The sequence below is a fragment of the Talpa occidentalis genome, unplaced genomic scaffold (genome assembly GCF_014898055.3).
Source record: "Talpa occidentalis isolate TD23 unplaced genomic scaffold, MPIMG_talOcc4v2.1 talOcc4.12, whole genome shotgun sequence".
Classification (NCBI taxonomy): Eukaryota; Metazoa; Chordata; class Mammalia; order Eulipotyphla; family Talpidae; genus Talpa; species Talpa occidentalis.
The window spans coordinates 73,502,224-73,516,596 of NW_023601212.1; the positions used below are offsets into that span (position 1 = coordinate 73,502,224).

The 14,373-nt window shown below is 38.7% G+C and overlaps 1 protein-coding gene across 2 annotated transcripts in view; it reads left to right on the top strand.

Annotated features, from left to right (window-relative positions):
* NIPSNAP2 (nipsnap homolog 2) overlaps window positions 1-9,859 on the top strand; it is a 28,755-nt gene extending 18,896 nt beyond the window's left edge. The window contains exons 8-10 of one of the 2 annotated variants that reach the window (XM_037506759.2): window positions 4,367-4,461; window positions 7,153-7,236; window positions 8,695-9,858. In XM_037506759.2, the coding sequence (XP_037362656.1) occupies window positions 4,367-4,461; window positions 7,153-7,236; window positions 8,695-8,759 (244 nt within the window). In that variant the 3' untranslated portion in view covers window positions 8,760-9,858. Of the gene's footprint in view, window positions 1-4,366; window positions 4,462-7,152; window positions 7,237-8,694 lie in introns of both variants that reach the window. The other variant, XM_037506760.2, reaches the window with a different exon arrangement.
* Window positions 9,860-14,373: the final 4,514 nt, after the last annotated feature.

The window sequence follows — 14,373 nt, forward strand, 5'->3', positions numbered from 1 at the left end:
ATTTAAAAAAAAGTTAAAATAAAAATCACCTTGGGGCCTCCAAGGTGGCACAAGGGGTTAAGTCTCAGCACTGTGAAGCTATCCATAGCCACTGCAGTACCAGATGATCCCCAGTCAGGGAGCTCACCCACATGGCACAGCAGACCTCTCCTGTCTCACCCACTGCTCCCCTCAGCAGTGTATTTCAGTCAGTCTACCTGTTCCCCACTCTGTGTCTGGTGAATCCTCTCACACACAGCCCTCTCCACACCTCTAGCCTATACCCCAGCTCTTGTCTGCATAAATAAATCTAAAAATCATCTTAATACATGTTCAGAAAGCCTTTGATAAAATTCAATACCAATTTTATTAGGAATACTAATTCCTAATTTAAAAAAAACTTTAATTATTAGAAATAGAGAATATTTTATTTAAATCAAGTGTTGATAATTTCTGTGAATGTCCAAATAATTGGATTGTTGGAAAAATGTCATGACTTTTCTGATAACCCAATAGTAGTAATATTTTAGGCTTTATGGATTACAATGTGTTTGTCATGATTACCTAGCTCTGCTTGTTTAATGTGAAAACAACCCTGGACAGTTTGTCAGCAAGTGAACATGACAGTATCCAACAAAACTGAAGTTTCAGTTTAATAACTTCCATGCTCACGCCTAAAGAGCACATGAAAAGGTGTTGAATCCTTAGTCATTATGAAAATGCAAAATGATTTGATTTTTTTTTTAAGCAGTTATAAATGTAAAAGCCATCCTGAGCCCCTTCCTATGCAATAAAAACAAGTTATGGAGGGTGCCATTTAACCAGAAGGTTCTAATATAAATGACAAAAGAGTACATCTTGTCCATTTTAAAAGCCATATTAAATTTAATAGTGAAACACAAGAAGGATGTTCATTAGACTTATAACAAAATATCCACTTTAACCTGTATAATTTCATCTTTACCTTTCTCATTTTTCAGTTATTTTGATACCTTAAAATTACAATAAGAAAAAACATATTATCAAGCCTGAATACTTAAGAGGGAAAGAATCAATTATTAACCATTAGTCATGCCTGGAGCAGGAATACTCAGTGAGGGCAGTCATGACCAGCATCATCAGAGGGACAGGGGACTCAGTAAATGGAATTGTGATGCACTGCAGTGGAGAAGGGATGGATGCTGACATTTCTTTTTCCCGTCTCCATACTTTTTGCAATGATAGATCTTTGCTAGTTAAAAATACTTTGAATCTGAAAACTTTAGGATTAAAATAGTTTCCTAAAAATAATTCAAAGTAAGCATAAAAATATATCTAAGCTATCACCAGCCACTGAAGCATGAGTTCCATCCATGGCCAGAGAGCTAACCCACATGGTGCAGCAGACCTCTCCTGTGTCATCCACTGTGCCCTTCAGCAGTGTATTTCAGTAGATTCTCCTGTTCTGCTCCCCACTCTGGTGAATCCTCTTACCCACTGCAACTCTGGCCTACACCCCAGTTCTTATATGCATAAATAAATAAAAAATTAGTCTTTAAAATATATATATATTTTTTTGAGCATTTCCTCCTTTGGAAACTTTAAACATAGTTGTACCTTAAATTTTGGGGGGGGGGGTGTCTGTGTGTATATATTTTTAGTAATTATGGTAGAAATTTTCTTAGGAAACTTGCATTTCTGAATCCTAATTAGTGGCTCATAGTTACTCTCCTATAATGTAGGAAATGGTATGGTGTGAGGAAATCTGTGGGTTAGTGTAAGTTATTTAACAGCTTTGGGCCTTGGTTTCTTTAAGTGAAAGTATGTGACTTTTACTTACTCTCAATTATATCTATTCTCCCTTTCTGAGTTACGGAATTTCTTTGGCATTTCTTCCTCTGGACTAGATAATTACTAATACCATCTAGTTACAAATAATGAATCTCTGATCTATTTCTAATGAGTCTTCTTGGGTCATCAAAGGCTAAAAATGCAAATTAGAATTTCATTTAATTTGAAAACTGAGAAATACATACTTGATAGTATGTTACTGTAATAGGTAGAAATTTATTAATTTAGCTTATAATTTAGTTGCCTACAGAATAGGATAATTATTAATTAAGACTTGCATACAGGGAGGGAAGTGCTGAGGAAGTGCTGAGGTTCTTCAGTTATCTTAAGTAAAGTTATTTATAAAGCAATTCAGCATTCAATTTATATTTTGACACATAGGTAACTATTTAAGATGGTGATCTCTTCAGTACATGCTTCTGATTGTTACCATGCTAAGGCAAGTATGTTTTCTTTGCCTGTTGTAACTAAATTTTTAAAATTCAGAATGAAATTAATAATCCTGAATATTTGTCACTATCAATGAAAGACAGTTTTTTTGTCCTGAGTAGAACTAGAATGCACGTTAGTGATTTATTAAATTTCAATAATTTACCAATCAGACTTCAATTTTTATGAAGATATTGATCACTTAATTCTAAATGTAAATGGTAAAGAATTAATATCATTTGGGGGGTACCAGTGGGGCAATAACAAGCAATCCCTCCTTCACCACACAAGAACCTGAAAGCTTGGGTCACCCTCCCAGAGTTGAGTTCATGGTGGATAAGAACAGAGGTGTGCACAGTGATCTGAAGGAGACTGGCATCATCACCATGACAGGTTGGATTCCCTACACAACCTTTACCCCACCTTGAGAAGTTCTAATTCAGTTGCTGTGAAGTTTGGCTACAGGAAGAGAATGCACTGATCAAGCCAATTCAAACATCTTTTCCCTCAAGAGTATGTAGATGTTGATTGGTATCCTTGTTCACATGCCTCCAGTTCTTCTAAATAAATTAGAATGAATCCATCTCGCCCATTCTGTCAGCTCTGAGACCCTAATGTGATTGACACTGCTGGTCAAAGTTTAAGCAGTGTTGATGTGAATTTACTGGGTAATCTGGTATGGAGTCACAGGAGACTGTTCTTGAGACATCCCCACATCACATCAGTCCTTCAAGCCTCCCTGGTGGGACACGGGGTTAAATCTCAGTACTATGAAGCTATCTGCAGCCTCTGCAGCACGAGTTTGATCCTCAGCCAGGGCATGGTGCAGAAGACCTTTCCTGTCTCCCCCGCTGCTCCCCTCAGCAGTGTATTTCAGTCAGTCTGCCTGTTCTGTTCCCCACTCTGTCTCTGGTGAATCCTCTCTCACACACACCCCACATACCTCTGGCCTGCACCCCAGCTCCTGTATGCATAAATAAATCTTTAAAACAAAACCACATCCTTTCAAATTTGATTCTAGAAAACTGTTTTTGGAAATTTATATATACTTTAAACATTTTTAAAATTTCAAATGAATCACTACATAGAGTGATAAAAGTAATAAAGTACCTGGTACAGATATGAAAGAAGGTGTTTAAAGAGCTAATACCGGGCCTCCCGGGTGACCTAGAGGTTAAGTCTCAGCGCTGTCACCACTATGGCCTGAGTTCCATCCGAGGCCAGGGAGCTAACCCACATATGGCACAGCAGACCTCTCCTGTCTCGCCCGCTGCTTCCCTTAGCAGTGTATTTCAGTACATCTGCCTGTTTTGCTCTCCACTCATCTTTGGTGAATCCTCTCACCCACTGCAACTCTGGCCTACACCAGTTCTTCTATGCAAAAAAATAAAGAGCTAATAAAAAAATAAAGAGCTAATACCCTTGCAAAAGAAATCTTAGAAAGGAAAATTTAAATGCCAATTTTTAACCAATCACAATTTCATGTTATATACATATATGTACTGTATTTACATACTTCATACATAGTATGCAATAACTCATTTGGTATTCATTTTTCTGGTGGTTTGGTCTGATATGGAGAGCAAAAAACAAGATGCAGCTTCAGTTTTGGTAGTGATTTCAAGACTCTTCCACATACTCTATTAAGGATTGCCCTTATGGTTAGGAGTGCATGCATTTCTGAGTCTCTGCAGCTAGTTTGTAAATATGCTCTCTAGAACCCATTTTCCTCGGTGGGCCCTCTCCCTTGGATACAGTACCTTGGGGTATCTTGGATGTTCTAGTATCCAGGTTTCCCTCACCTTCTGTCACCAAGTCCATGGAGAAACAATTCTTTTTAACTTGATGGGCTCTATCCTTTGGCAATTTCCTTGACTTTATGTGAATAATCAGTATAACCATATATTCTCATGTTTTGGGTTTTTTTCACATTTTAATTTTAATAGTCATCAACTGCTATCCTCTTCTCAAAAAATAGGTACATTTACATTTCTCTTTAACTTTCAGTTGGGTTTGAGAGTTAAACAATTAGCTCTCATTCTGAACAACTCAGAGTATGGAGGAAAGTTACTGATTCTTTTTAACGAAACTAATTGAAAAATCCAAACTCTTTTTTTTCCCCTCATAGGGCTCGTGCGGTTCGTTTCAGGCAGGACAATAATGAAGCAGTTGGAGGATTCTTCTCTCAGATTGGGCAGCTATATATGGTGCATCATCTCTGGGGTATGTACTTTTTACCTCCATTTTTGTGTTACTGGGATTTCAGAATTCATAGTTAAATAAGGTGTACTATGCTGTAAAGCTGATACAAGTCAAGAACCTAAAACACTGTACCAATCCAAACATCACAGATGGAAGGTAAGTGCAAGAATGAAGGAGGTCAACAACAAAAGGTCCATAGACCTTTGCGGCACCTTAGTAAGCTGGTCACGAGAGGGGGATACTGGTGAAAGGAGTAGAAGGTGAATCCTGTGGCCATGGGACAGGGAATACTGAGTCTCTTTCATAAAGTTGTCCCACCCTCCCTTTCTAGACTGAATTGTTGCCCTGATGGACACAGTCCTGCATTTTACCCAGGGAGACAACTCCCCAAGCACATACACTTTGCCTGCCTCTGCATCTGATTCCATTGTCCCAGGGAACCTTCTCTAAATCTTTGCCATCCCCACCCACTTGTTTGGCACCATCTTTGATGTCCTTTAGTATCTGACTCAGGTGTCCACCAAGTAAACATTACTCTCCCCCCAGTCCCAGCCCCTGTGTCATGCAGGTTGTCACAGTTGGGGCTATTTGTGTCTTTCTATTAGAACAGGAACTGATCTTAGTCACTAAATATAGCTTTCTTGCTATTCAAAAATGGAGCATTTTTATGAAACCTTCTATAAACCAGAATGTCATAATGCAAAGAAACAATTTATATGGTAAAATTTTTGAATGTTCCCAGACCCCAAAAATAACAAGTCACACGAAGTAATACATAAACTCAAAAAAAGAAAAAAACCTTGAAACCTAAAATAACACATAAAAGCAAAATAGCAGAAATGATGTGATATACACACAGCCTGCGTAAAACAGTTCCCAGGGTAGGAGCTTGGCAGCGCCATCCTCACTGCTGTGGGGGCACACTGCCTGCTGAACAACATCGCAGACCGAGTAACACTGCTTCCACTTTCTGTTGCAAAAGCAAAAATCTCTTGGATTTCTTTCGGTTATCTAAAACAGACAAATGCTTTCGTAAAAGCAAAGTGGGATAACACAAACTTTGAAAAAGCAGGAGCATGCCTGTACTGATAGTGTGTTCTGTGCACATTTGTAAATAGTTATTAATGTTTTAAAAATCAAAAGCATAACTTATTTCCAGACTATGTCAGTGAACTGAGGTGTTAGCTTAACTTTTGTGGTCCTGGCAGGTTTACAAAGACCAGGTGATGAGTCTAACGAAGGACAGAGCAACCGGGAATGGCATGCCACAAGGCAGTGCATGACAGTAACACAGGGAGTTATATTCAGGGTACTCCTAACACTTAAAGGAATAAAGTTTGATGTCTTTCGGGAAAATCAATAATAGGAATATGAACTAGATTTCAGGATCGAGATGGGATTACAGATGAAGGTGGAAAGGATGGGCTGGAACAGTGATAGAGTCATAAATTCTAAAAATGTGCTCAGGAAATGACAGTGCAGAATGAGTAAATGGTGGGATATCTGCCAAGCTCCTATGTCTGAATGGGTAAGTTGAGGCAAGAAAAGTCATTTTTGGTGCTCTTGGAACCGTCTCCCCACCCCAAACCTTCAGGATCTGGGGAGAATAGAGTTTTAATTTGGGATGATGAAAAGCTTTACACAACCTCTGAGTCGTACATTTAAAAATTACTAAGATGATAAATTTTGTTAGGTATATTTTGCCACAGTAGAAAAATTAATTCAAAAGGCTTCCCCAGCCTGTGTTCCCTGCCAGAGGGGATCTGCACACAGCGCATTAGTGATGCATTGATGCCAATGGGATTTTTCTATTTTTCAGCATCTTCATTCATTTTATATAACACATTTATACTTCGTAATAGTGGAGGGAAATTGCTAGCTCTACAGGATAGGTCTTCTCTTAGGAAAAGGGAATTCTCAAGGGGAAAGGTGTCCCAAGCAGAAATGGGACTAAGGAAGCTTTGGGTGGCATTTAATCTTGACCAACACAGTGGACCTGACAGGATGCTTGAGAGGCATTTCCCTGGTAAGTAGTTGGAAGGATCCTGCCCAGGCTGGGATCAAAAACCAAGGCACCCAGATGAGTTTCACCATCTGTGAAACGTACCAGGTGACGCCGAGGATTCTGATGCCTTTGACCATATTGCCCCCTGCACTGGAACATTGTTCTCACGTATTCTGTGCTGATGACACAGAACCAACCTTCAAGACCTGCCTGGTCAAATCACACCTTTCAGGCAGCATTCCTCCCTGTTCTCAGTGTGAGCTCTGTTCTGGAGTAAACTGCAGTACTCGGCAGGAGTGAACCCTGCCGTGCCTTTTTCTCCACTGCGTTGAATGAATAGTCTCTTATCCAGTTTATTGTGCTTTGTAAATGTTGAGCAAAATACACTCTAATGTTGCTTATCTATAGTCTGACAGTTCCTGGTTATGAATTTAACATATTATTGAAGAAGTTCACTTGGTTTGTAAAGGTAGGTCTTGGAACCTCTAGACTATGGAATTAAGAACGAATTGTTTTGCTTCTCCTACAAGGCCTAACATAATTTGCTCAGACTAACCAACTCAGTTTTCCCAGCTTAGTACTAAATTCCCCAAGTAGTGTCTTTGGAAAAAACTAGATGAACAACTAAATAAATCCTTAAGGATATGCTAGAATGTAGGACAGTATGTTTGGTTTAAGCCTTGCTTTTTCTGTGTGATTTTTTTAAGCTTACAAGGATCTTCAGACCAGGGAAGATATACGGAATGCAGCATGGCATAAACATGGCTGGGAAGAATTGGTGTATTATACAGGTAATATTTTAACAGGCATAAAGTATTTTCATTCTCATTGTTTTATGTTCTTTCACTGGAAGCTAAAATGAATTTTTTTAAAAAGTAGTATATTGCTCTAGGATGGTGAATTATTATAAGGTAGGGAATATGATAGTCAAAGGTTTATTTAATAGTTGTTTTCAGTAAAGACTATTCATTTTTTCAAGTATTTCTATTGTGTGGTAATTTCCAGACTCTTATATGTTGTAAATTTTATTATATCACTACTTCTTTTTGTAGATTTATATATTCCCTGAAAATTTCTTACACAACTAAATTTTTTTCTAAGCATTCCCTTTCTCATCAAAATTGTCAATTCTCACAAGTATTACACTGAAAAGTACATTGAAAATTGATTTGATACTTAGACTTTCAGTGTGTACGTATATATATGTACACCTGAATAGGCGTGCATACCCACATATTTATATACTATGAAATCCCAGCAGCTTAATTTTTTTAAGAAAATTATTGGGCTCCAGTATTACTGATGTAGGTCATAAGTACTAACCACTTTGCGTGTCAAATACATTTAAGCCCATATGCCACCCAAAAAATAAAGAATAATTTGTTCTAGAAAACAGGTATTATCTTTTAATTTAAAATAGTCATGTAAAGTGTATGTGACTTTGCTGCTTGTTCTTACACATTCATCAGTTCCCAGATGCATGTTTTGCTCAGCAGTGATAGTTTTATAAGGACAGTGTTATCTATTGTTTTGTCCAGGATACAGTCAACAAAAATATTACTTGGTGTTATGTAAGTTCAGTTCAAGAAAATGCTATTTTTCTTTTTTCTCTTTTCCAATTATTTTATTATTTATTTTTGACTATTTAGTCTTTAATATGGAATGTAAAACTATTTGGTCAAGTTTTGTGAAAGCTCCTTTGGGATATTAATTGAAAGGATCTTAAGATTAAAAATTGACTTGAAGAAGAGATTTAATAATCCCCTAGCTAATTCACATTATTTTAGTGATGCATTTGTTCATTCAGCCATTCAATAAATATTTATTGGCTTTTTTCTATTCTTTTTTTTTTTAAATAATAAATTTTATTTTTATATTCCCCCATACAACTGCACATGCCCCATTCTGACCCCAATCCCTCCCCTCCCAGCCCCCATCCCCCAAAAAGTGTCTCTGGTTCATAGTTTTTTGTTGATTTTGATAAGAAAATGCTATTTTTCTAACAAAGTTTCCACAAGTGAAAAACATCTCCAGATAGGATCTGCTTTCCTCTTAATAACGTGTTACAGGATGCTAGCTGATCTATTGTTAACTTGTATGTTTCTGCCCCTGAGATGAGTCCTGTTTACCTGTACTCTGATTTTAAGCAGCCTATCTTCTGAACATTCTCAACAACCTATTTGATAATGAATGTTTACCATAATCCATTTAGAAAAGATCAAGCACAGTAATCTTGATCCTATTTTCAGTCCCACTTATTCAGGAAATGGAATCCAGAATCATGATCCCACAGAAGACCTCACCCCTCCAGTAAAGCTACAGAATTTAAATGTGCCTACATAAATTTATGTGACAAGTATTTGTCATGAATTTTAATTGTCAAGTGAGAAACACTGAAGTGTGAACTGCTGTATATAGCTTATGAAAGACCTCTTTCCTTTAAAATTTACATAATCACAGGAAAGGAAACTATTACAGTTTGATTGTAACAGTACTCTAAAGTCTTTTTTGTCAAATATACCTTAAAATATTAAGCCACCCCTTTCCACCTTCTGGGATAAAAAGGGCCCAAATTAAAATTTGAATCATATGCAAATAAGAAACCAACCATGAAAAAAAAAAGTTAGCCTTTCCTTTATAAAAAGCGAATCTGTTTTGTAATTACAGATTTTTTGACAAATTTCTTGTATCAGGAAGAAATACAAATTTTGTCACATTTCTCTAGTATTTTTTCTGAGTCTAGTCTAGGAACAAATTATGTGTACCCATTACCTGAAAATGTTTTAATTCGTTCACTCTCATTTTAAATCAGTCAGCATAACAAGCAGTGTGTCGTTACCATGGTGGTGGTTGCCAAGGTACATTCAATCAGTAACTCAGTCTTCACTTAATATATTGTGATGTCTCTGTACGAAAGGGGGAAGATAGCTTCAACCTGTGTATCATATGTGATTTTGAAATGAACACCTTGAATAGCACTAATTTTTATTTGTAATATTTTTCTATAACAAAACAAGTAGCACTACGGAAAGAGGTTTTATTTTATAAACAATCATTCGTGACTTCAGACATTCTCTAGTTAATATTTCAGTAAGCTCACAGCAGATACTTCTAAGATCATGTATGAGGGGTGGTGCATGTTGAGATTTAAATTGGCATAAAGCTGCATACTTTGTCTAGCTCTGTTTGACTTAGTTTTTTAATATAGTGTGCCAATTTTGTGACTTGATCATGTGAAAATCCTGTTAAAATGAAAAATTGTGACTCCCAAATTCAAGAGTTCATGTGTAAAAAAAAGTGAATAAATCTCGTATCAAATGTCAGACTTTTACATGTGAATGATTTTCTCCAAAAACATGTCAATAAAATCCTCTTAATTTTCACATATTACATGGTTATGCTTTTTTTTTTTTTTAAATGAACATGTACAGAGAATGACTTGAAAATCTACAGAGTGAAATATTAAACTCACCAGCCTTTCCCTTTGGCCTTTGGTAGGGTGTCGTGAGGAATGGGTGTCTGTGTACAGTACAGCGTCATGGTGTTTGGGGGGTTTGGGCTGCCAGCAGGAGAATGGGCTCTTTCAAGGTATGGACAAGATACTTATTACTGTTTCTGTTTTTGTTTTAAGATTTATTTATCTATATAAGAACTGGGGTACAGGCCACAGGCGCGGGAGGGTGAGAGAATTCACCAGAGACAGAGCGGAGAACAGAACAGGCAGATGGTCCAAAGACACTGCTGAGGGGAGCAGCGCCATATGGATTTCTCCCTGGCAGGCCAGGGATCAAACCGGCACTGCAGAGGCTGCGGACTGCTTCACAGCGCTGTGCTCAACCCACTGCACCACCGGGGAGGCCCCTTATTACTGTTTTGGGTGTTGAGTTCTTTAACCTGTAAAATTGGGAGGCTGAATCCAATGACCTTTAAAGTCCTTTTAGCTCTGAATTTCTGTAACTGGCTCTTACTGTAGAGAGGATACAGCAAGCTCTGGCACAGAAAAACCTGCATTTTAGCACCAGCAATTCTGACCTACCAGAGACTTAACGGGCGATTATTGTCTCTGAACTTCTGTGACCTGACCTTTAAAATGGGAAAAAGAACATCTGCTCAGACTTCCTTACTGAATGTTGTGGAACCTGCAATTTTTCTTTCCCTGTGGAAATCATTACTCGAATCTGAACTTCTTGAAGACGAGGGCTGTGTCATCCTTGCCTTCCTCCACACCCAATGTCACTAGATGCATAGCACATGTTTGCAGAATCAAATGAACTGAAGAAATAGTTACATGAAACTGCTTAGAGAAAAATGGTAGAATTCATATTCCGAGTAAAGGTAATCTACCTTTTTAGAACTGAAAAAAAAACTGCAGGGAACAGAGGGAATTTTCACTTACACACTGTGTGTGCCCATGTAAGTAAAGTCAACCTGCAGAAATGTCTTGTCATTCACTGGTGTGTTAGGGTTCTCCAAAGAAACCAAGAATCAATAGAATGTCTAGAGATATTTATAAGAGTATTTGTTGTAGGAATTGGCTCACATGGTTATACTATAAAACTAAGCCATCCACAAGCTGAAGAACCAAAAAAAGGTATAATTCTGATTCAGGTCAAAGGTCTATGAATCGGGGAGTCAAACTCCCAGTTCCAGGTGAAAGGCCCAAGAATTAAGCTCCAGTGTCCCAGAGTAGAAGATGGACATCCGTACTCATGTGGCAAATTTGCCCTTCTTTCCCTGTTTTCTTTCTATTCTGGCTCCCAGGGGATTGGATGTTGCCCATCTGCAATGGTGAGGGTGGCTCTCTTCACGTAGCCTAGCGATTGAATTGCTAATCTCCAGTGTCCCTTTACTTCCTTCATATTCCACCTGAGTGAAAGCCAGTATTTTTCTTTATCCTTTTTATTTCATTTAGTATAATCCCACGCCAGTTCCATCCATGTTGTCACAAATATGAAAGTCAACTCACTTTTAATTAACATTCATGTGGAATGCCTACTAGTTTTTTTTAATATTTTATATAATTCTTACATCGTTTTTCATTTTTGCACAATGTATGCATTGTTTTGGTTATATTCCCCATACAGTTGCACCCCCCCCTTATTTTGACCCTAGTCGTTCCTCTCCCCTTCCCTCCCCCACCCCCGTAGTGTGTCTCTGGTTTATAGTTGCTTGTTGATTTCGATTTTTACTTTGTATTGATTAGTCTTATTCCTGGTCCCTTATTTAGGTTTTCTAAATTCCTACTAGCTTTTAAAGCCCTCTTAGACCCGCCCTCTGCTGGCCTCTAAATTAGTACTTGATGGAAGCTGCTGCCTTTCCATTCTCACCACTGCCTATAAAGGATTCCTTTTTTCAATTCTACACTATACTTTTTCATTTTTCATTAAATTTATACTTTCAGTTTCTGGCTGGGACATAGATGTTCAATAATATGCTTGATGGTCCAGTAGAAGGAAGAAAGAGTAAAAGAAGAAAAGGAAAGAGAAGGAATGAAAAGGGAAAGTGTGGAGACTGTGAGTATTAATTAGAAAATACACAGGACTGAGAAAGCAGGGCAGTGTCTTTATTCATATTTTATGCGAATTCTGGAAACCCTTAGAAATGAATACACTGTCTAGATAAGCTCAGTAAAAACAATTCAAAATAAAGATAGTTAAGAGAAATTTCAGACCTAGAAAATATGATTGAAAAGTATTAAACAATCCTCTTTAATACTAAACCTAATACTTTCTCCAGAGTTCAGTGACTATTAAAACCACTTGAATTTTTTGCAAAGGCCTATCCTAGGACATAAAATTCCATCTAGTGTATTAATATGTTAACATTTGTGGTCACTGTTAATACGTATTAGTTTAGGGTGAATTCTCCTGGCCCCCCAGTAAATAGTTAACTCTAGTAGTGTGTGAGATAAGAACACTGTGGAGAGGGCCTCCCCAGTGGCGCAGCGGTAGAGCGCTGGGTTGCGAAGCTGCCCGCAGCCTCTGCGGCGCCGGTTCGATCCCCGGCTGCTCCCCGGCCACCAGAGGAGGGTTCCACATGGTGCGCAGACCTCTCCTGCCGCCCACTGCTCCCCTCAGCAGTGTACTTCGTTCCTTCTGCCTGCTCTGCTCCCCGCTCTGGCTCTGGTGAATTCTCTCACCCTCCCGCGCTTCTGACTGTACCCAGTGCATGTATAAACAAAAAACAAACAAACAAACAAATAAATAAATAAATAAATAAAACATGCCTCTTAAAAAAAAAAAAAAAAAGTGTGGAGAAACTGCCCTGGTTTCCAGCTCTGAATATGACCTCATAGCAGTATAAGCTTAAGCTTCTAAGAGCTTGTTCCAATCTGTTAAAAAAGAGGAAGGCGCTATCTATACTGCTGACCTCAGGTTGTGAGAATCATGAGGAATCTGAAAACACCTTGGAAAACAGGACAAATAGCAGTATGACATGTGGTCATCTCCTCACGTTTTTTTAACCTGATCCTAAAGATTCTGAGGGTCATAGAGGCAAAAAGCTTCAGGCTTGTGCCATCACTTACTGAGGTCACTTGAATTTGTGGACCCTCTTCTATACCCCTGCCCCAGGTCTGGAATGCTGGCCCCTCTTGCAAGTGGCAGCTGAATGGGTATCACCAGGATCTCCCCAGTAGGAGAGAGAACCATTAGAGCAGCAGTCAACCCAGTGGTGAGGGGAGTCAGGGTAGGAAACAAAGGCCAAGGTGTTGTCGTCTTTTAAATATATAAAAACTTTGAGGGACTTTTTAATTGTTCAACTTCATAGCAGGATAAATTCCAATTCTAACTTTATGGCCTATTTTTTAACGTTTTCCTTTGACATAAACAGCATTCACACAATCGGAATGGAAAATGGTACCCCAAGGGCGGGAAGCCATACCACACCGCCACCGCTTTCTCAGTGCTGTGCTGGTGTGACCGTGTGCAGAACTGGGAGAGCCATTCTGTAGCTGCTTCCAGTGAGTCCAGAATTAGAAAAGCATGAAAGAGGTTAGTGCAGTTGTTGCATCATTTCAAATTCACCCTCCAACACAACAAAGAAGGGATTGTACACGAAGCTTTTGTACAGCTTGCTGAGTGCTGGGAAGCCTGTGGGCCAGAGGCGGGGTTGTATAATTTGTTTTTTAAAAAACATAAAAGGTGGTTCTATGTGGGTATCACAATTTCCCAGCAGATCAGACTCCTCTGAGCCAAATTCAGTGTGCACCTACTGTTCAGGCCATCATCCTGTGGATGGCAACTCTGACAGCCTGGTGGAGGCCAGCAGCTCCTCAGTCCTCCCCAGTCTTCCCATGAATTGCTCACGCTCTCTCTCTCTCTCTCTCTCTCTCTCTCTCTCTCTCTCTCTCTCTCTCTCTCTCTCTCTCTCTCTCTCTCTCTCTCTCACACACACACACACACACACACACACACGGTGGTCAAGGCTGAGGCAGTTTGCAGAGCTCTTCACGGACCTGGCATGCCTGGTCCTGCCAGGAGCACAGCGCTGTTGAAAGCACAATGCCACAGAACAGCTTCCAGGAGAGCTGCCAGGGAGCATTCACAATTACGAAACAACCACCTTGTTGTTCGTGATCACATTTAAATGTCTTCAAACCTCCATGCCTCTCCAACAGAAACATCCATTTTTAAGCAAATTTGATTCATCTGATTTGATTCTCTTAAAGGATGATATGGTCAAATTTGATTATTTCTCAAATTATAAATGTTTCCAATATTAAACCTTTCTGGCCTTTTCTATATAATTATCCAGTAGTATCCTCTTCTTAAACCTGTCTTTATCCTCCCCTTGTTTTTCCACTAGGGAGGGTATATAATCTACATTCAAAGCATGTTTTGAAATTTCCCTTTCTTGGCACTGCTCAGAATAAATATTGACCTGGATTTCAGGTCTTCCCAAGTCATCTGTAAAAAAGAAATGGTTCA